The sequence below is a fragment of the Electrona antarctica genome, assembly GCF_951216825.1.
Source record: "Electrona antarctica genome assembly, chromosome: 5".
Lineage (NCBI taxonomy): Eukaryota > Metazoa > Chordata > Actinopteri > Myctophiformes > Myctophidae > Electrona > Electrona antarctica.
The window spans coordinates 1714629-1736057 of NC_136810.1; the positions used below are offsets into that span (position 1 = coordinate 1714629).

General features: G+C 45.9%; 1 protein-coding gene across 1 annotated transcript in view; it reads right to left on the reverse strand.

Moving 5' to 3' along the window:
- cdh13 (cadherin 13, H-cadherin (heart)) overlaps positions 1-21429 on the reverse strand; it is a 245941-nt gene that overhangs the window by 213091 nt on the left and 11421 nt on the right. Inside the window, exon 2 of the mRNA XM_079500767.1 lies at positions 11052-11267. Within this exon, the coding sequence (XP_079356893.1) occupies positions 11052-11267 (216 nt within the window). The remainder of the gene's footprint in view (positions 1-11051; positions 11268-21429) is intronic.

A 21429-nucleotide genomic window follows, 5' to 3' on the forward strand; every position in this document is an offset into this window, starting at 1 on the left:
CCCACAGGGTTCGAACTGGCAACCTTGCGGTTCCCATCCGGCCACTCTACCCCTGAGCCACCGCCGCCGCCCAGTGTCCCCAGCGGGAATCGAATCTGGGACCTTCTAGCTGTGAGGCGACAGCGCTACAGACTGTGCATGCCACCGCCACCCGATGCAATTTATTTACTAATTACTTGTCTTTGGTTGGCAAATCATGGAGTAGATGACATGAATAGGGGCTGCAATTTATGCAAAGCAATACCTGCACGGATGTAGCTGGCTCCAAAACGTCATCATACTGTATAACTTTAAGCAAGTTAATTTCCCTTTGGGGATCAATCAAGTAGGCCTACTTCTATTCTGTTCTATTCTATCAAATCAACTCATGTATATAATATTGTACGTATGTAAATCAAGACATTTTGTATTCATCCTTAGGGCCCCAAATCACAGCTTAGAAAGCATGAGTGTCTATTTCAAACAGTGTTTTTTGACTGGGGAGTCATATTTTGACAGCAGAAACTGCCTGTCATAAAGATTGGACAGTATTATGATGTTGATATTCATTACTTGTGCAAGCAGAGCGCTCAAGTCCTGTGACCGGATTGAGTGACGGACAGGATGCGGGTCATACTTCCGGTTCAAGATGGCGCGAAAAATCGTGAAAAAAAAATATTTCAGAAAACTGGAGGATTTAGAAAAAATATATATATATTCAGGCCTAAATGGGTTAAGCAACGACGGTTTTCAGGACGGCTAGGTGGAAGTACGGCTGCTGTGACGCCATCGCCGTAGCTGTCAAAATCGTAATAAGCAAACAGCCGTCGGCGCATTTATTACCAATCAAATCAGGCCTGAACAGGACAGGTTTAAAAAGCAGGTGGCTTGCGCTCATCCAGTTCCTGGTTGGTGCTGGACTAAGGTAAGTACAGTGAAGAGAAGAGAGTCCGCACACAGGTTTGCTCCAATATAAGACACAACGTTTCGACCGCACGAAACGTTGTGTCTTATATTATTATCGTGTTTCAATAAAAGAAAACACCATTGGAGCAAACCTGTGTGCGGACTCTCTTCTCTTCACTGAACAGGACAGGGAAACATGGAAACAACTATAGAGTAAAGACAAGTGCAGGAGGGGTCAGCAACCCCCCACTTCCTAACGAAATCAAATCAGTGCACCAAACGGCAGAACAACAGTGAAAGAAGACCGTCATGGAAGGACCGACCGGTGAAACAATGGCTGCTGAAGAACCAGTAAAACAGTGGAATGTGTCGGCAGCACCCGCTGGTGAAGCAAAAAGGTTCTGCAGACCCACCTCCCACCCATCCTGCACCCGCAAACCTCCACCCATCATGCACCCACTGCACCCACAAACCTCCACCCATCATGCACCCACTGCACCCACAAACCTCCACCCATCATGCACCCGCTGCGCCCGCAAACCTCCACCCATCCTGTGCCCGCTGCGCCCGCAAACCACAAATGTATGCCCTCATGTGTATGCCTAACGTCATCGTTAACAAAGAGGCTGACTTTCCACTGAATCATTCATGCTTTTCTTTGGCTAATGAATCCGTCTGAAACTCTCAAAGCTACTGAAGTATAAACAAGTGAGACATCAAACGAGCATCGTGAAAAACAAAAGTGAGGGCGGATTTATATATAGCCTGCAGCGAAAGACAGGAGTTCTATCTAGCCTTCCTAGAACTGCAGGCAGCAAAACACAGTCACTCACAGCTCTGTTAAGCTCTGGAGGACAGAACTACAAAAACCTGCTTTTTACTCCGTTCCTATAAGCTCCTCTTATCCTCGTCTTGCGTCTGTGTGTCTGTGCATCTGTGTGTCTGTGTCTGTGTGTCTGTGTGTCTGTGCATCTGTGTCTGTGTGTCTGTGTCTGTGTGTCTGTGCATCTGTGTCTGTGTGTCTGTGTGTCTGTGTGTCTGTGTGTCTGTGTCTGTGTGTCTGTGTGTCTGTGTGTCTGTGTCTGTGCATCTGTGTGTCTGTGCATCTGTGTGTCTGTGCATCTGTGTCTGTGTGTCTGTGTGTCTGTGCATCTGTGTGTCTGTGCATCTGTGTCTGTGCATCTGTGTCTGTGTGTCTGTGTGTCTGTGCATCTGTGTGTCTGTGTGTCTGTGTGTCTGTGTCTGTGTGTCTGTGCGTCTGTGTGTCTGTGTGTCTGTGTGTCTGTGTGTCTGTGTCTGTGTGTCTGTGCATCTGTGTGTCTGTGTGTCTGTGTGTCTGTGTCTGTGTGTCTGTGCATCTGTGTCTGTGCATCTGTGTCTGTGTGTCTGTGTGTCTGTGCATCTGTGTGTCTGTGTGTCTGTGTCTGTGTGTCTGTGTGTCTGTGCATCTGTGTGTCTGTGTGTCTGTGTCTGTGTCTGTGTGTCTGTGTGTCTGTGTGTCTGTGTGTCTGTGCATCTGTGTGTCTGTGTGTCTGTGTGTCTGTGTGTCTGTGTCTGTGTGTCTGTGTCTGTGTGTCTGTGTGTCTGTGCATCTGTGTGTCTGTGTGTCTGTGTGTCTGTGTCTGTGTGTGTCTGTGCATCTGTGTGTCTGTGTGTCTGTGTCTGTGTGTCTGTGTCTGTGTGTCTGTGTGTCTGTGTGTCTGTGTGTCTGTGTGTCTGTGCGTCTGTGTGTCTGTGTGTGTCTGTGCATCTGTGTCTGTGTGTCTGTGTGTCTGTGTGTCTGTGTGTCTGTGTGTCTGTGTCTGTGTGTCTGTGTGTCTGTGTCTGTGCATCTGTGTGTCTGTGCATCTGTGTGTCTGTGCATCTGTGTCTGTGTGTCTGTGTGTCTGTGCATCTGTGTGTCTGTGCATCTGTGTCTGTGCATCTGTGTCTGTGTGTCTGTGTGTCTGTGCATCTGTGTGTCTGTGTGTCTGTGTCTGTGTGTCTGTGTGTCTGTGTGTCTGTGTCTGTGCATCTGTGTGTCTGTGCATCTGTGTGTCTGTGCATCTGTGTGTCTGTGCGTCTGTGTGTCTGTGTGTCTGTGTGTCTGTGTCTGTGTGTCTGTGTGTCTGTGCATCTGTGTGTCTGTGCATCTGTGTCTGTGTGTCTGTGTGTCTGTGCATCTGTGTGTCTGTGCATCTGTGTCTGTGTGTCTGTGCATCTGTGTGTCTGTGCATCTGTGTCTGTGTGTCTGTGTGTCTGTGCATCTGTGTCTGTGTGTCTGTGTGTCTGTGTCTGTGTGTCTGTGTGTCTGTGTCTGTGTGTCTGTGTGTCTGTGCGTCTGTGTGTCTGTGTGTCTGTGCATCTGTGTCTGTGTGTCTGTGTCTGTGTGTCTGTGTGTCTGTGCGTCTGTGTGTCTGTGTGTCTGTGCATCTGTGTCTGTGTGTCTGTGTGTCTGTGTCTGTGTGTCTGTGTGTCTGTGTCTGTGTGTCTGTGTCTGTGTGTCTGTGTCTGTGCATCTGTTTCTGTGTGTCTGTGTGTCTGTGCATCTGTGTCTGTGTGTCTGTGTGTATGTGTGTCTGTGCATGTGTGTCTGTGTGTCTGTGCGTCTGTGTCTGTGTGTCTGTGTGTCTGTGCGTCTGTGTCTGTGTGTCTGTGTGTCTGTGCGTCTGTGTCTGTGTGTCTGTGTGTCTGTGTGTCTGTGCGTCTGTGTCTGTGTGTCTGTGTGTCTGTGCATCTGTGTGTCTGTGTGTCTGTGTCTGTGTGTCTGTGTGTCTGTGTGTCTGTGTCTGTGCATCTGTGTGTCTGTGCATCTGTGTGTCTGTGCATCTGTGTGTCTGTGCGTCTGTGTGTCTGTGTGTCTGTGTGTCTGTGTCTGTGTGTCTGTGTGTCTGTGCATCTGTGTGTCTGTGCATCTGTGTCTGTGTGTCTGTGTGTCTGTGCATCTGTGTGTCTGTGCATCTGTGTCTGTGTGTCTGTGTGTCTGTGCATCTGTGTGTCTGTGCATCTGTGTCTGTGTGTCTGTGTGTCTGTGCATCTGTGTCTGTGTGTCTGTGTGTCTGTGTCTGTGTGTCTGTGTGTCTGTGTCTGTGTGTCTGTGTGTCTGTGCGTCTGTGTGTCTGTGTGTCTGTGCATCTGTGTCTGTGTGTCTGTGTCTGTGTGTCTGTGTGTCTGTGCGTCTGTGTGTCTGTGTGTCTGTGCATCTGTGTCTGTGTGTCTGTGTGTCTGTGTCTGTGTGTCTGTGTGTCTGTGTGTCTGTGTCTGTGTGTCTGTGTCTGTGTGTCTGTGTCTGTGCATCTGTTTCTGTGTGTCTGTGTGTCTGTGCATCTGTGTCTGTGTGTCTGTGTGTCTGTGTGTCTGTGCGTCTGTGTCTGTGTGTCTGTGTGTCTGTGCGTCTGTGTCTGTGTGTCTGTGTGTCTGTGTGTCTGTGCGTCTGTGTGTCTGTGTGTCTGTGTGTCTGTGTGTCTGTGCGTCTGTGTCTGTGTGTCTGTGCGTCTGTGTCTGTGTGTCTGTGTGTCTGTGTGTCTGTGTGTCTGTGCGTCTGTGTCTGTGTGTCTGTGCGTCTGTGTCTGTGTGTCTGTGCGTCTGTGTCTGTGTGTCTGTGTGTATGTGTGTCTGTGCATCTGTGTCTGTGTGTCTGTGTGTCTGTGCATCTGTGTCTGTGTGTCTGTGTGTCTGTGCATCTCTGCCTGTGTGTCTGTGTGTCTGTGTGTCTGTGTGTCTGTGTGTCTGTGCGTCTGTGTGTCTGTGTGTCTGTGCATGCCATGCATGTGCATCTGCAAACAGCCGCCGTACACAGGTCTGATTATCCATGTGAAGAACAGATGGGAATTAAAAAAAGGAGGATCACTCTTTTGCCTCACGTTCGTCGTGAGGCAAAAGCATCAATTATAATAAACACCACAACTGACTGACTGTGACTGGCTTGGCTGCTACACTTCTTTACTTTGTAGATCACATGCTGTGCAGCAACAGCTTCAATGCAATTATTTTTAAGTGGTGCAAAGCACTTCCTTAAGTGACTATGTGTGTGGCTGGCTGGCTGGCTGGCTGGCTGCCTGGGTATGCCTGAGCACGAAAACAGCATGGTTGTTTTTCACCACCTGTGCGCAACCTAACACACACACAAACACACACGCACATATTAACTGTATATATGGTGATTTCAGGTGTGCCAGTACAGTACAGTGACAGTACAGTACAGTACAGTAGAGGGTACAGTAGAGGGACCCCCACACGGTAACTCTTTCATTTCTCAACCGTTTCGGACGCGGGGCGGCTCGCCAGAATCGGGCCGGCACCCTGGGTGCGTTCCTGTGGGTCTGGATCCCCCCCCCGGGGACCCCCACATGGAGTTGCACCACTTACTTCACATGGGTGTGATTTTCTATCCTGGTTGAAATGGGAAGAGTGACAAGGATGGAGAGAGAGAGAGAGAGAGAGAGAGAGAGAGAGAGAGAGAGAGACACAGACAGACAGACAGACAGACAGACAGACAGACAGACAGACAGACAGACAGACAGACAGACAGACAGACAGACAGACAGACAGACAGACAGACAGACAGACAGACAGACAGACAGAGTAATGTAGAAAAGAGGGGGGGAGAGAGAGAGAGGGGGGGGGGGCATCGATTGAGTGAGCGACATGAAGTAAGAATGAATGTATGAAAGATTGTCGGAATAGAGATAACATGTAAACTAGTTGACAGCCACCTGGCAGCAGGAATGAAGACAGGGAGCAGAAATGAAACGCAGGCGTGCTGACAGGCAGAGAGAAGGCAGCATGTTTCTCTGTACAGAAGACGTGTCTGCTCTCCTCGCTATATTAGCTGGGGGTTCATTCCTGCAGACAGCAGAGCTGTTTTATTGGAGCTGTCGTGTCGTGTCAGAGACGTCCTGTTGATTCGTGAGCCGGACCCTGAGGTGAGGAAGGATAAACCCACGTTGAAGAACTGACAACGATCTGGAGACGATCTGGAGACAAGGACCGCTGAGATGGATCTACAACTGACAACGATCTGCAGCAAGGACCGCTGAGATGGATCCACGAGTATAGAAGCTGCATGGTGACATCTCAAGCTGATGAATTTAACCCATTTTGACCTGAGATCAGATTCTAAAAATGTCTTCTACATCCTGACAGTTTTCTGAAAAAGCTATGTTTCTATGTCAGTGGTTCTTCGATTTTTCAAAAATAGCAGACCTACAAGCTCGTAGCGCGCCACTCGGTGGCGCGCTATGAGCTTGTAGATCTGCTATTTTTCAATAGCTAAAGCATAACATAATGCTAACACCAAAAGGGGTTCCCGCCCAAAATGGGTTAAGCCCGAATGACAGCCCCCCAAAAAATAAAATAAATAAAAACAATATACTAAAGTGTATTTTTTTTATTATCAGAATGCGTGTGCGCCTGTATTTGTGCATGCATTCATGTTTTGCTTCTGTGTGTGAATGAGACAAGGACGTTGAATTGTTGCAGCGACAGCAGCACATTTATTTCACGTCGGGACAGATTCCTGTCAAGAGAGAATCGGTATGCTCCAATTGCTCAGTGATTGTGAACCAAACACAGTTTTCTCCGTCTAAAAAGGTCATGGTATGGATGGAATTCACATGGAGTCATGTCTCTATATTCATTTTTATACACCAACTATTATTTTTGGTATTGTATGTCCTTCGTCTATCCATCCGTCCGGATCTGTCTTTCTGTTATTCTTCTCATTGCTCTATACTGCTGCCATTTGGGGTCTGATTTACAGGATTCAGTACCAGCATATCCTGAAAGCGTTGAGCAACAGGGACCCGTCTATCAAAACAAGACCACGGCCAGCAGGAGGCGCTACAGAGGCAACAAGGTTCCTCCTCCACTGGGAGTCAGTGCCATGAACGTAGTGTACATGTTGAGAAAGCACACGTCCAGACAGGGCTGTATAGCTGACGTTTTTGTTGCCCTACTCACAACTGTCTTCTGGTTGCCAGCGACACAAATCAACACCACGCTGTTTGCAGACGTCATGTGTCCATCTATCTTCAGCCATACAGACTCCATTTGACACAAATCAACACCACTGCTGTTTGTCCAAAACACACCATCTCCTCTCCACGTTTCTACTTCCCCATATAATGTTAGTACAATAATGAGATAGACAACGCTGATGAAGGCTTGAACGCCGAGACACGTTCGTTGTACTGCTGCTCTGCAGCATACTATGTCAACTGATTAAAATAATAATTAAAAGTGCCTTAAAACGAGAGTTCCGTGAGTGCTGGTTTTCTCTTTGAGAAAAAGTGTTCTAGTAAAATAATTAACACATCAACATACCTGCAACTTTGCAAGTGATGCATCATGCTGGAGCCTCTAAACGTCTGTTTCCTTCATTTTATTTCCCTCTCTTGTAACCGGCGGGGATGTGCTTTTGTTTCAAAACAAAATAACGTTGACAGTACACGTGACTCTGCTACTACCAGACCGGTGGAGGCGGGAGAGAGAGGGAGGGGCAACTACAGCTGGTGTAGTGGAGACGCCAGTTGCGTTGCAGGAGGAACACGTGAAAAAAAGAAAAAGGTGGGCTTGCTGCCTCGCTCATTGTGTTGCCCTCGGGTGCAGTACTTAGTAGACAGTTTTTGGTTTAGACTAGTCATTGGTTAGACCAGTCATTAGTCCTACAACTACAACCTATCTCAAACCCTCACCCTAAACCTAACCTCCCCCGGGGCAGCACACCTAAACCTAACCTTAACCCATATGTCTAACCAATGACTAGTCTAAACTAAGTATGCACCCTGTTGTCCTCAGCAACGTGTTGCCCTACGCTCAGTGCGTAGTGAGCGTATACCTAGCGACACCACTGCATCCAGGCACTGATTCTATACAGTCCAGTGTACAAGCACCAGAGCCAGGGATGTCTACTGACTGCCTCGTTCCCAGAGAGAGAAGAAATAATGAGTGTGAAAAATCTATTTCACTTAGTCAGGTCAAGACGGTGCTCATTATAACTAAGCCTCACCTTAACCCCAACATTAACCTCACAAAACCTATGCCTAATAAACATAGCATCTGACTAATATAACATTTGTTGGAATATTTAGATGTCGAACTAATGGCCAGCCCGCTACAAACCTGACTGTCAATATAGGACGGAGTCTGGCTGCAGAATGAGGACGCTACATAATGGATGGAGAGGGACTCAGGAGTGATGAAGTTATAGAGTGGACGGACAGATGAAGCCATGAAGATATTGAGCTCCATCTTGTGCCACCCTTATCCCTAAATCCTTATCGTCAAAGTCAGAAGTGGCTGACAGACCTGGACTACGCAGATGACATCGCACTGTTTGCTGAACACATAAACTCTGCTCAAGAGCTTTTAACATCACTAGAAGTGTCAGCAGCCAAAGTTGGTCTATTGCTCAATGCCAAAAAGACAGAATGCCTGCTTCTGAATGAAGACTCTGTTCATCAAACCATCCGCTCCATGGACGGCAGTGACATCAAAGAAACTGAGGATTTCAAATATCTTGGATCATACGTAGTCAGTAGCAGAAAGGACTTCCTGACAAGGACAGGACAGGCCTGGAGCGCCTGTAATAAGCTACATCTTATATGGCAGTCAGACATCTCAAGAGCTACCAAGATCATCCCACTAAAGCTCAGATTTATGGAGGCATCATCCCCCCCATCTCAGTTGTTGTGGCAGAAAGAAGACTCCGCTTTGCTGGACACTGCCACAGAGAAAAAGACCAGGTAATTTCGGATATTCTTCTGTGGAGACTACCCTGCCCATCAAGAGCACTCGAAGGATGATGATGATGATCCCTAAACTAATTTTGCCATTTTTTACTATTTTAAAAAAACATTTTAGATTGGTTCAACTAATCGATCTACATTGAAACATTGTGAGCTTTTAGAACAGCTACTATTTTAAAAGGTTTTTTAAAATAGTAAAAATGGCACATTAGATATAGCAAGATATAGCCCATTGTGTGTGTGGAGATTGGAGGAGAGGGTGAGAGAAGAAGTAGTTGTAGAAAAGGAAATGTTTGATTGCTAATGATCACATCATGTTACTGCAGAATCTGTAACACCTTGAAGAAAATCTTTCTCACTTCTCTCTCTCTCTCTCTCTCTCTCTCTCTCTCTCTCTGTACACAGAACCCCTGTGGACCTGCTCACAACCCACCGAAAGAAAGCCCACGGTCTCACACTGTGTCCCTGGTCCTCTCAGCCCCCCCGAGGTTTCACACAGAGGACGGTGTTAGAATAAACACGAGGCTCACGGGCTCTGATGGGGCTCTAGCCCATTCTGGGCGGGAACCCCTTTTGGTGTTAGCATTATGTTATGCTTTAGCTATTGAAAAATAGCAGATCTACAAGCTCATAGCGCGCCACCGAGTGGCGCGCTACGAGCTTGTAGGTCTGCTATTTTTGAAAAATCGAAGAACGACTGACATAGAAACATAGCTTTTTCAGAAAACTGTCGGGATGTAGAAGACATTTATAGAATCTGATCTCAGGTCAAAATGGGCTAGTGTGCAATTATCTATGATGAGCAGGGCTCCGCTTGCATTATGTTTTCAAATGTCGGCGTGAATGGGCTCAGTCTGCCCACAGAGAGACGTGCTTGATCCCAATGTGTTAGCCCTCAACAAAGGGTCCTTGTCACACAGAGATCCATCAAAGACTAACGGTGACATATACATAATTGGTGCCAAATGTAACGTGTGGCTCGCTACCACAAAGCTGCACTGTTCTGGTTCTCCATAGTCTCCTCCGGCTGCCGACTGTTTGCAAGGTGCAAAACTAGGTGCAGATATTTTGTGAATATACAAAGTACTTTGTATTGATACCGATTATTTCCATCGCAAAACGATATGATACAAAGTCAAACGATACGATATGATATTCGCTGTTTACATAGGCTACTTAGATAGATTAAAATCGATATTTTGATACACTTACTATTTCGTTACACCCCTAGCTGTCAGTGGAGGGACCTCTTAGGCCACCTTTCATGAGACGACAGAGAAAACGGTAAAGTCCCTTAGTGTTCTCATTTTTTATCGACCCTTTACACGAGAACGCACACTTTATGAAGTCGCTAGGTGGCGCTAACAGTAACGGACTGCCAGATAGACCCGTCACCCATGTACAAGACGAAGAACCGTGTAGCTCCCCCTTCACGCAACCCTATGGGGTTTTGAATGACGTTTCCAGACCACAACGCAACCCTATGGGGTTTTGAATGACCCTTCCAGACCACAACGCAACCCTATGGGGTTTAGAATGACACTTCCAGACCACAACGCAACCCTATGGGGTTTTGAATGACCCTTCCAGACCACAACGCAACCCTATGGGGTTTTGAATGACCCTTCCAGACCACAACGCAACCCTATGGGGTTTTGAATGACACTTCCAGACCACAACGCAACCCTATGGGGTTTTGAATGACCCTTCCAGATCACAACGGACTGACTGCTTTCTAACCACATGGAGTGACAGACAGGCAGACAGGCAGCCTAGAGTCATGAAGCAGGCAGAGCGCGCCACGGGATGTAAATAACATAAACGCTGCTGCCGACTATCACAAGGCTTTTTATTTACGTCATGGTTTTACATTCACCATCGCTCATGAGCGGCGCTTTGTAGGCGAGGAGGGAGCGCTTGCTCATTGTTAGGAACTTCCAAATATTATCACATATGACTCTGCATCAAATGTAATACACATGTGACTAAATTTGACTGAGCCATTGGATTTTTTTTAATTTTCGTTTTTTCATGTCATGTGAAAGCAGGGAATCATAGCTTCAAATTGACATATTGGTTGTTCAGTTTGACCCACCAGTTTTGGAGATATGGCTTATAGAGTAATGTCTTGCAGAAAACAACGAGTTGAGAACACAGGCTTGAAAAGGTTCACTTCTGTGGACTCTAACATTACACCTATAGCTACATGTTTGGGCATTTATTTCATATTTACATGTCGATTTCAGCTCTGACATTTATTTCAGACATGATCTAGTATGCGAAGAGTCTGCCTGTGCTATTAACTCATTTTGTATTTAAAAAAAAAAGTTTTTCTCCTCTGGTGAAAAGCTGGAATTTGCGCGATGACAGACTCTCAGTCAAATCTGGTCACTATGTGTTGTAATTTGCTTGCGCTAGATCAGCCCATGTGTTCCTCACCCTGCCGACGATCCTGGGGAACGGGGCTCTCTGGTTCTCTGTGATGATCATAGGTGGAACCAGCAGGGATCTCTTAGACCTGGAGGACTGCTCCTCTGTGATAGGTGGAACCAGCAGGGATCTCTTAGACCTGTAGGACTGCTCCTCTGTGATAGGTGGAACCAGCAGGGATCTCTTAGACCTGTAGGACTGCGTCTGACCGAGACCCAGGATTTCCTGCAACACAGAGAATAAACACATTACATATGCATGAACGCACGCTCGCTCGCACACGCGCACGCACGCACGCACGCACACACACAGTCGTGTTATTTATGGGTGTGCGAGATTTGTACTCATAATGGGAGAAATATATATATTGGGTCAGATTGATTGGTCAAATGTAGCTCTCTAGAGAGGGAGAGCTGCAGGTCCCCACATTCCATTCTACATACAGACCTTTGAGATGGGGGGTTTTAGGACCTCTTCTTGTTGCAAGGGAGGCCATTTATGACTCCTTCTCAGAGGAGAGACTCAACTCACTAAGCTGGGCACATGTCAATGGGATGAAGTAACTTTAATCTTTAATTCCTTTTCAATTGTTTAATGTGATCAAATAACCTATCATATATTGGGTTGGTAAAAAGCCTAAATAATAAATATGTGATAGTCTAACAGCTAAGGTCAGCGGTGCAGGCAGGAAGCTGACTGCATCACAAACTGCCTCTCAGAGAGAAAGGCAGGAAGTTCAGTGGCTTCTGATTGGCTGAAAGTGTTAGCATGGAGGTGTGACATCGGTCAGAGAGCTTGCTTTAATATACTGACAAAAGCAATGATAGATCAGATTCACAAAATACCATCCAACGTGACACATGAAGCAGGCAGATGGCAGCGGTGCGTATTAAATGCTATATATTAATTGTGCATTATTCATAATTGATGTAATATGATGTTTAGATTGTAACCAAGTGTTATCTGTGTTTCTTGTCTCCCGATCATTGATTAATTACCATTTGATTAATTATAATGTAGATTTAAAACCACACAGTGTCACTTAGTGACACACATAATGTGTGATACACTTACCACACATAATTAGTGATACACTTATCACTGTTCTGTAAAGTCTGAAACCCATCAAGGAAGCTAAGCTTTACCAAGATCTGATAGTTACCGAGACGGGGGTGATTCTGGGACGGTTTAGAGTGTTTAAATGATAGCTAGAATTCCTAACCAGCAGAGCAGGGTAGAACCACAGACCAATAGGACAGAGCTCCAGGGTACTGAATTCATCTTGCGTTGGGGGAAGTGTGAACAGAACGTGTGAATGTATGTTGTATGTGTTTGATTAATATGAATTAATAAAAACCCTATAAAATGCACGTTTGAGTTCATGCTAGATAAGCTATTATTGGAACATTTAGTTCACAACTGTGCGTATTAGTCTCTTTAATCTGCTTGCTCTGGGGCTGGTCGGAGCCCAGGCATCACCATCGCCAAATAACCGAACACACACACACACACACGCACGCACGCACGCACGCACGCGCGTGCACACACGCACGCACGCACGCGCGTGCACACACGCATAGTTGAGGGGGGAAAATCCTATAGTTATGTGCATTTAATGTCTCAGTGATTTGTGTCCAAACGCTTTGAGAAATTCATAATGTGTTTCACGTTCAGAATTTAACCGTTTTATTGTAAATTGAGTCGGGATGTCAGTATAATTTTACGGTATCTGTGAAATAGTTAATTTTCCGGGGTTATATATGATCTTAAACTGTTCTTGACTAAGGTACAGTGTGTGTGATGTGGTGGAGAGCATTGTGACTAAGGTACAGTGTGATGTGGTGGAGAGCATTGTGACTAAGGTACAGTGTGTGTGATGTGGTGGAGAGCATTGTGACTAAGGTACAGTGTGTGTGATGTGGTGCAGAGCATTGTGACTAAGGTACAGTGTGTGTGATGTGGTGGAGAGCATTGTGACTAAGGTACAGTGTGTGTGATGTGGTGCAGAGCATTGTGACTAAGGTACAGTGTGTGTGATGTGGTGGAGAGCATTGTGACTAAGGTACAGTGTGTGTGATGTGGTGCAGAGCATTGTGACTAAGGTACAGTGTGTGTGATGTGGTGGAGAGCATTGTGACTAAGGTACAGTGTGATGTGGTGGAGAGCATTGTGACTAAGGTACAGTGTGTGTGATGTGGTGGAGAGCATTGTGACTAAGGTACAGTGTGTGTGATGTGGTGGAGAGCATTGTGAATAAGGTACAGTGTGTGTGATGTGGTGGAGAGCATTGTGACTAAGGTACAGTGTGTGTGATGTGGTGGAGAGCATTGTGACTAAGGTACAGTGTGTGTGATGTGGTGCAGAGCATTGTGACTAAGGTACAGTGTGTGTGATGTGGTGGAGAGCATTGTGACTAAGGTACAGTGTGTGTGATGTGGTGGAGAGCATTGTGACTAAGGTACAGTGTGATGTGGTGGAGAGCATTGTGACTAAGGTACAGTGTGTGTGATGTGGTGCAGAGCATTGTGACTAAGGTACAGTGTGTGTGATGTGGTGCAGAGCATTGTGACTAAGGTACAGTGTGTGTGATGTGGTGGAGAGCATTGTGACTAAGGTACAGTGTGATGTGGTGGAGAGCATTGTGACTAAGGTACAGTGTGTGTGATGTGGTGGAGAGCATTGTGACTAAGGTACAGTGTGTGTGATGTGGTGGAGAGCATTGTGACTAAGGTACAGTGTGTGTGATGTGGTGCAGAGCATTGTGACTAAGGTACAGTGTGTGTGATGTGGTGGAGAGCATTGTGACTAAGGTACAGTGTGTGTGATGTGGTGCAGAGCATTGTGACTAAGGTACAGTGTGTGTGATGTGGTGGAGAGCATTGTGACTAAGGTACAGTGTGTGTGATGTGGTGGAGAGCAGTGTGACTAAGGTACAGTATGTATGATGTGGTGGAGAGCAGTGTGACTAAGGTACAGTGTGTGTGATGTGGTGGAGAGCATTGTGACTAAGGTACAGTGTGTGTGATGTGGTGGAGAGCATTGTGAATAAGGTACAGTGTGTGTGATGTGGTGGAGAGCATTGTGACTAAGGTACAGTGTGATGTGGTGGAGAGCATTGTGACTAAGGTACAGTGTGTGTGATGTGGTGGAGAGCATTGTGACTAAGGTACAGTGTGATGTGGTGCAGAGCATTGTGACTAAGGTACAGTGTGATGTGGTGCAGAGCATTGTGACTAAGGTACAGTGTGATGTGGTGCAGAGCATTGTGACTAAGGTACAGTGTGATGTGGTGCAGAGCATTGTGACTAAGGTACAGTGTGTGTGATGTGGTGGAGAGCATTGTGACTAAGGTACAGTGTGATGTGGTGGAGAGCATTGTGACTAAGGTACAGTGTGATGTGGTGCAGAGCATTGTGACTAAGGTACAGTGTGATGTGGTGCAGAGCATTGTGACTAAGGTACAGTGTGATGTGGTGGAGAGCATTGTGACTAAGGTACAGTGTGATGTGGTGGAGAGCATTGTGACTAAGGTACAGTGTGATGTGGTGGAGAGCATTGTGACTAAGGTACAGTGTGATGTGGTGGAGAGCATTGTGAATAAATCTACTATAAGGTACTATAAGGTACAGTATGTGTGATGTGGTGGAGAGCAGTACAGTATGTGGTACAGTATGTGGTGGAGAGCATTGTGAATAAATCTACTATAAGGTACTATAAGGTACAGTGTGTGTGATGTGGTGCAGAGCATTGTGACTAAGGTACAGTGTGGGTGGTGGTGGAGAGCATTGTGACTAAGGTACAGTGTGTGTGATGTGGTGCAGAGCATTGTGACTAAGGTACAGTGTGTGATGTGGTGCAGAGCATTGTGACTAAGGTACAGTGTGTGATGTGGTGGAGAGCATTGTGACTAAGGTACAGTATGTGATGTGGTGGAGAGCATTGTGACTAAGGTACAGTATGTATGATGTGGTGGAGAGCAGTGTGACTAAGGTACAGTATGTATGATGTGGTGGAGAGCATTGTGACTAAGGTACAGTGTGTGATGTGGTGGAGAGCATTGTGACTAAGGTACAGTGTGTGATGTGGTGGAGAGCATTGTGACTAAGGTACAGTGTGTGATGTGGTGGAGAGCAGTGTGACTAAGGTACAGTGTGTGATGTGGTGGAGAGCATTGTGACTAAGGTACAGTATGTATGATGTGGTGGAGAGCATTGTGACTAAGGTACAGTGTGTGATGTGGTGGAGAGCATTGTGACTAAGGTACAGTGTGATGTGGTGGAGAGCATTGTGACTAAGGTACAGTGTGTGATGTGGTGGAGAGCATTGTGACTAAGGTACAGTGTGATGTGGTGGAGAGCAGTGTGACTAAGGTACAGTATGTATGATGTGGTGGAGAGCATTGTGACTAAGGTACAGTGTGTGATGTGGTGGAGAGCATTGTGACTAAGGTACAGTGTGTGATGTGGTGGAGAGCAGTGTGACTAAGGTACAGTGTGTGATGTGGTGGAGAGCATTGTGACTAAGGTACAGTGTGATGTGGTGGAGAGCAGTGTGACTAAGGTACAGTATGTATGATGTGGTGGAGAGCATTGTGACTAAGGTACAGTGTGTGATGTGGTGGAGAGCATTGTGACTAAGGTACAGTGTGTGATGTGGTGGAGAGCATTGTGACTAAGGTACAGTGTGATGTGGTGGAGAGCAGTGTGACTAAGGTACAGTATGTATGATGTGGTGGAGAGCATTGTGACTAAGGTACAGTGTGTGATGTGGTGGAGAGCATTGTGACTAAGGTACAGTATGTATGATGTGGTGGAGAGCATTGTGACTAAGGTTCAGTGTGATGTGGTGGAGAGCATTGTGACTAAGGTACAGTATGTATGATGTGGTGGAGAGCATTGTGACTAAGGTTCAGTGTGATGTGGTGGAGAGCATTGTGACTAAGGTACAGTGTGTGTGATGTGGTGCAGAGCATTGTGACTAAGGTACAGTGTGTGATGTGGTGGAGAGCATTGTGACTAAGGTACAGTATGTATGATGTGGTGGAGAGCATTGTGACTAAGGTACAGTGTGTGATGTGGTGGAGAGCATTGTGACTAAGGTACAGTATGTATGATGTGGTGGAGAGCATTGTGACTAAGGTACAGTGTGTGTGATGTGGTGCAGTGCATTGTGACTAAGGTACAGTGTGTGATGTGGTGCAGAGCATTGTGACTAAGGTACAGTGTGTGATGTGGTGGAGAGCATTGTGACTAAGGTACAGTGTGTGTGTGGTGGAGAGCATTGTGACTAAGGTACAGTGTGTGTGATGTGGTGCAGAGCATTGTGACTAAGGTACAGTGTGTGATGTGGTGCAGAGCATTGTGACTAAGGTACAGTGTGTGATGTGGTGGAGAGCATTGTGACTAAGGTACAGTGTGTGTGTGGTGGTGGAGAGCAGTACAGTATGTGGTACAGTATGTATGACTAAGGTACAGTGTGTGTGATGTGGTGGAGAGCATTGTGACTAAGGTACAGTGTGTGTGATGTGGTGGAGAGCATTGTGACTAAGGTACAGTGTGTGTGGTGGTGGAGAGCATTGTGACTAAGGTACAGTGTGATGTGATGTGGTGGAGAGCATTGTGACTAAGGTACAGTGTGTGTGATGTGGTGGAGAGCATTGTGACTAAGGTACAGTGTGTGTGGTGGTGGAGAGCATTGTGACTAAGGTACAGTGTGATGTGGTGGAGAGCATTGTGACTAAGGTACAGTGTGATGTGGTGGAGAGCATTGTGACTAAGGTACAGTGTGATGTGGTGGAGAGCATTGTGACTAAGGTACAGTGTGTGTGATGTGGTGGAGAGCATTGTGACTAAGGTACAGTGTGTGTGGTGGTGGAGAGCATTGTGACTAAGGTACAGTGTGTGTGATGTGGTGGAGAGCATTGTGACTAAGGTACAGTGTGTGTGGTGGTGGAGAGCATTGTGACTAAGGTACAGTGTGTGTGATGTGGTGGAGAGCATTGTGACTAAGGTACAGTGTGTGTGGTGGTGGAGAGCATTGTGACTAAGGTACAGTGTGTGTGGTGGTGGAGAGCATTGTGACTAAGGTACAGTGTGTGTGATGTGGTGGAGAGCATTGTGACTAAGGTACAGTGTGTGTGGTGGTGGAGAGCATTGTGACTAAGGTACAGTGTGTGTGGTGGTGGAGAGCATTGTGACTAAGGTACAGTGTGTGTGGTGGAGAGCATTGTGACTAAGGTACAGTGTGTGTGGTGGAGAGCATTGTGACTAAGGTACAGTGTGATGTGGTGGAGAGCATTGTGACTAAGGTACAGTGTGATGTGGTGGTGGAGAGCATTGTGACTAAGGTACAGTGTGTGTGATGTGGTGGAGAGCATTGTGACTAAGGTACAGTGTGATGTGGTGGAGAGCATTGTGACTAAGGTACAGTATGTATGATGTGGTGGAGAGCATTGTGACTAAGGTACAGTGTGTGTGATGTGGTGGAGAGCATTGTGACTAAGGTACAGTGTGATGTGGTGGAGAGCATTGTGACTAAGGTACAGTGTGATGTGGTGGAGAGCATTGTGACTAAGGTACAGTGTGTGTGATGTGGTGGAGAGCATTGTGACTAAGGTACAGTGTGTGTGATGTGGTGGAGAGCATTGTGACTAAGGTACAGTGTGATGTGGTGGAGAGCATTGTGACTAAGGTACAGTGTGATGTGGTGGAGAGCATTGTGACTAAGGTACAGTGTGATGTGGTGGAGAGCATTGTGACTAAGGTACAGTGTGATGTGGTGGAGAGCATTGTGACTAAGGTACAGTGTGATGTGGTGGAGAGCAGTGTGACTAAGGTACAGTGTGATGTGGTGGAGAGCATTGTGACTAAGGTACAGTGTGATGTGGTGGAGAGCATTGTGACTAAGGTACAGTATGTATGATGTGGTGGAGAGCATTGTGACTAAGGTACAGTGTGATGTGGTGGAGAGCATTGTGACTAAGGTACAGTATGTATGATGTGGTGGAGAGCATTGTGACTAAGGTACAGTATGTATGATGTGGTGGAGAGCATTGTGACTAAGGTACAGTGTGATGTGGTGCAGAGCATTGTGACTAAGGTACAGTGTGATGTGGTGGAGAGCATTGTGACTAAGGTACAGTGTGATGTGGTGGAGAGCATTGTGACTAAGGTACAGTGTGATGTGGTGGAGAGCATTGTGACTAAGGTACAGTGTGATGTGGTGGAGAGCATTGTGACTAAGGTACAGTGTGATGTGGTGGAGAGCATTGTGACTAAGGTACAGTGTGATGTGGTGGAGAGCAGTACAGTATGTGGTACAGTATGTGGTGGAGAGCATTGTGAATAAATCTACTATAAGGTCTATAAGGTACAGTGTGTGTGATGGTGGAGAGCATTGTGAATAAATCTTCACCTCTAGAACCTTCAGTCTACTGAGTCTGCCCACCTACACATTCCTTGATATTAACCCATTTAGGCCTGACGTCGAAATAAAAAAAACGTTCGCTCTGAAAGAATATATACCTATTCAAAGATTTGTGCCGCATTTTTTACGATTTTTCAAAAATAACAGACCTACAAGTTCATAGCGCGCCACTCGGTGGCGCGCTATGAGCTTGTAGATCTGCTATTTTTCAATAGCTAAAGTATAACAGAATGCTTGAAACACCAAAAGGGGTTCCCGCCCAACATGGGTTAAAGCAAGACCACATTCCACACAAACCTCCAGGGAGGTAAACAGTAATTCTATTGTCTGGTGTACTTGATCTTCAACACTCACTACACTGCCACTGCATTTCCACAATGTTTGTATATTCGCTACCTCCATGCGTATCCGTGCTGTCACAGTGACTGGGAGGTTTTGAGGATGAGCACATTATATTGCTGTGTATTATGGAAGATTCTCACTCCCGACTCAATAGACAAGCCACAAGCTGGGAAACAATGACCATACACTGTATATCCCAATCCCATGTCAACATGGGATGTGAAAGGTACAGTCCCTTTTGCACCATTAACACAAGGAAGACGAGCCATCAGCAGCAGACATGAGCCGTGCGAGGCACGCCTGATCGAGACACTAGCCCAGTGGTGTCCAAAGTCTTGCACGCAGTGCAATTTTAACGTATCCAACAAGCTTTACACTGAGCAGATTGGACCTTCCCTTCTAAATATAATGGCCAAAACATCTTGAAAATGGCCATTAAAATGTGCCAGGATATTGAGAACTCTAGTTTAATGTGGGCCAGTAATAAATGACTAGACTGACACCTATGCTTTTTTATGGCATAGGAAGGTCCCGGCAGGATCCGCCGGGAGAAACTAGGCACAGCTGCTGGACATGAGACTAATAAATTAGAGCGACAGAGAGAGGGAGGAGTGTGTGTGTGTGTGTGTGTGTGTGTGTGTGTGTGTGTGTGTGTGTGTGTGTGTGTGTGTGTGTGTGCGTCAATTTAACAAAGGTGCAGACGATCAGAAATCAGCAGAGAGTGACCGACGTTTGCGCTACTCTATGCCGAATTGAAGTGGACATTTTTTATCTCCAGGGAGAAAAAAAAACGTCTGGGTTTCCGAGGCTAATAAATAATCATTGTAATGCAAATGAAAGAGATGTACTGTAGCTCTACCTAACTACTGTATCATCAATGTTAACAAGTTGGTAGCTAAACAGACAGAAAGACCTTGCTCATCCAATTACATTTGATAATATTAAATAATGGATGTCTGTAGCCCTAAAGTCACACCTGCTGCAACAACTGCACATTTGTTCAAAGATTGTTGGACAACCACTTCAGAAAAGCTATATACGATAGCAGCATATTCTAAGGTTGGCAAGGAATATCACCTCAAACACTAGCCACGTGTTGTATGGAGAATAATGAGAGATAATGGTGTCCCAGCATTCAATAAGGTCAGACTAAAGAGGTCCTTTGTCCACCAATCAACGTTGAGGCTTAATCAGGAGTTTGGCCAGCTGGGGTAAGCTGAGCGGTGGACATTGCTCTTTGTCTTCATGTCTTTATGTATGTAATCTTATTTTGTTCTTTGTGTCAAATGTGTGTATGTGTTCTGCATGCATGGCTGCTATAGGTCACAATAAGACATGCACATGTCAGTGTGAACTGACGACAGTAGCCTTTATGATAGTTTGGACCAGGGACGTGCACACAGACATCAAAGACAAAGGGGGCTTCAGCCCCTGCCCTTTTACCCGTCTGTAAAACAACTGCCCTCTCCAGCCCATGAATGCAACATTTACTACATGGTGAAAGAAATGCAAATGCCCTCCTCTCCTTTCCATGCCATACCGGAAGGCAGTATTAAGGAGAATTGCTTTTTCCCCGAAGTCTCCTGAACTTGAACACAGTATTTTGCGTTGAACAAATTTGTTTAGAAATCCATGTCGTTACACACCACATCTCCACTAGCTAAAGAGTGCTGGGTTGCGCCCTGAAAATAGCTGTGACGCGTTGTGAGCTTGTAGATCTCCCATTTCAATGGGAATTGAGAAAGCACAAGAACAGAGATAGGTCAAGGAGGGAAGCAGGCCTGAAGGACATTGAACAATTATGAGACATTTATATTGTCAATATAAATGTCAATTCAGTGCTGAATACCTTCCAAAGAAAAGACTGTTTGTGTTTCCAAAACTGCCACTTTAAAGCAGAACAGAGGAGAGTGGCATTAACCAATTTGCGACTTCATACTGAAGTTTTCAAAATCAATTCTTTAAGATTTGTTTCTTATATACCTTAATCCCCCTGGAGTTGAGAGTGACTGTGAACAAATGAGAGATGACAAGCTTTCACAATGCCAAGCTATTGTGTGATGTGTACGCAGAGAAAGCCAAAGGTAATTCGAAATGATATTTCCATGCTTGGAAACACAACAGAATAATGTAATTTCAACTCCATCAAGGTTCTTGTTATATATTGTGAGAACAATGTTTTCACTGTGTGATCTGATGCAGTCAGGCCAGGACAGGCAAGGCTAGGCTGGCTGCTTCTGTTGACTGAGGCAAGGCTGGGTGCTTCTGTTGACTGAGGCAAGGCTGGGTGCTTCTGTTGACTGAGGTGTTGAGAGAAAATAACGCCTGTCTTTGACACTATGAACGAGACAATTAAGTTATTACTGTTAAGATGAGGGCTGTGATGTATAGGAATAACACAATCATTATCTCTGTGTGTCTCTGTGTGTCTCTCTCTCTCTCTCTCTCTCTCTCTCTCTCTCTCTCTCTCTCTGTGCAGCAATACATGGCAACCTGAGGCACTCGTGACTTTTCACATCAAAACGAAAAATAGAGGTCATGGGGGCGCCCTATATCATCTGGGAAAAAATCGGTGAAAACGACATTTAAAAAAATATTCCTGAAATATTCCCTCCCTTAA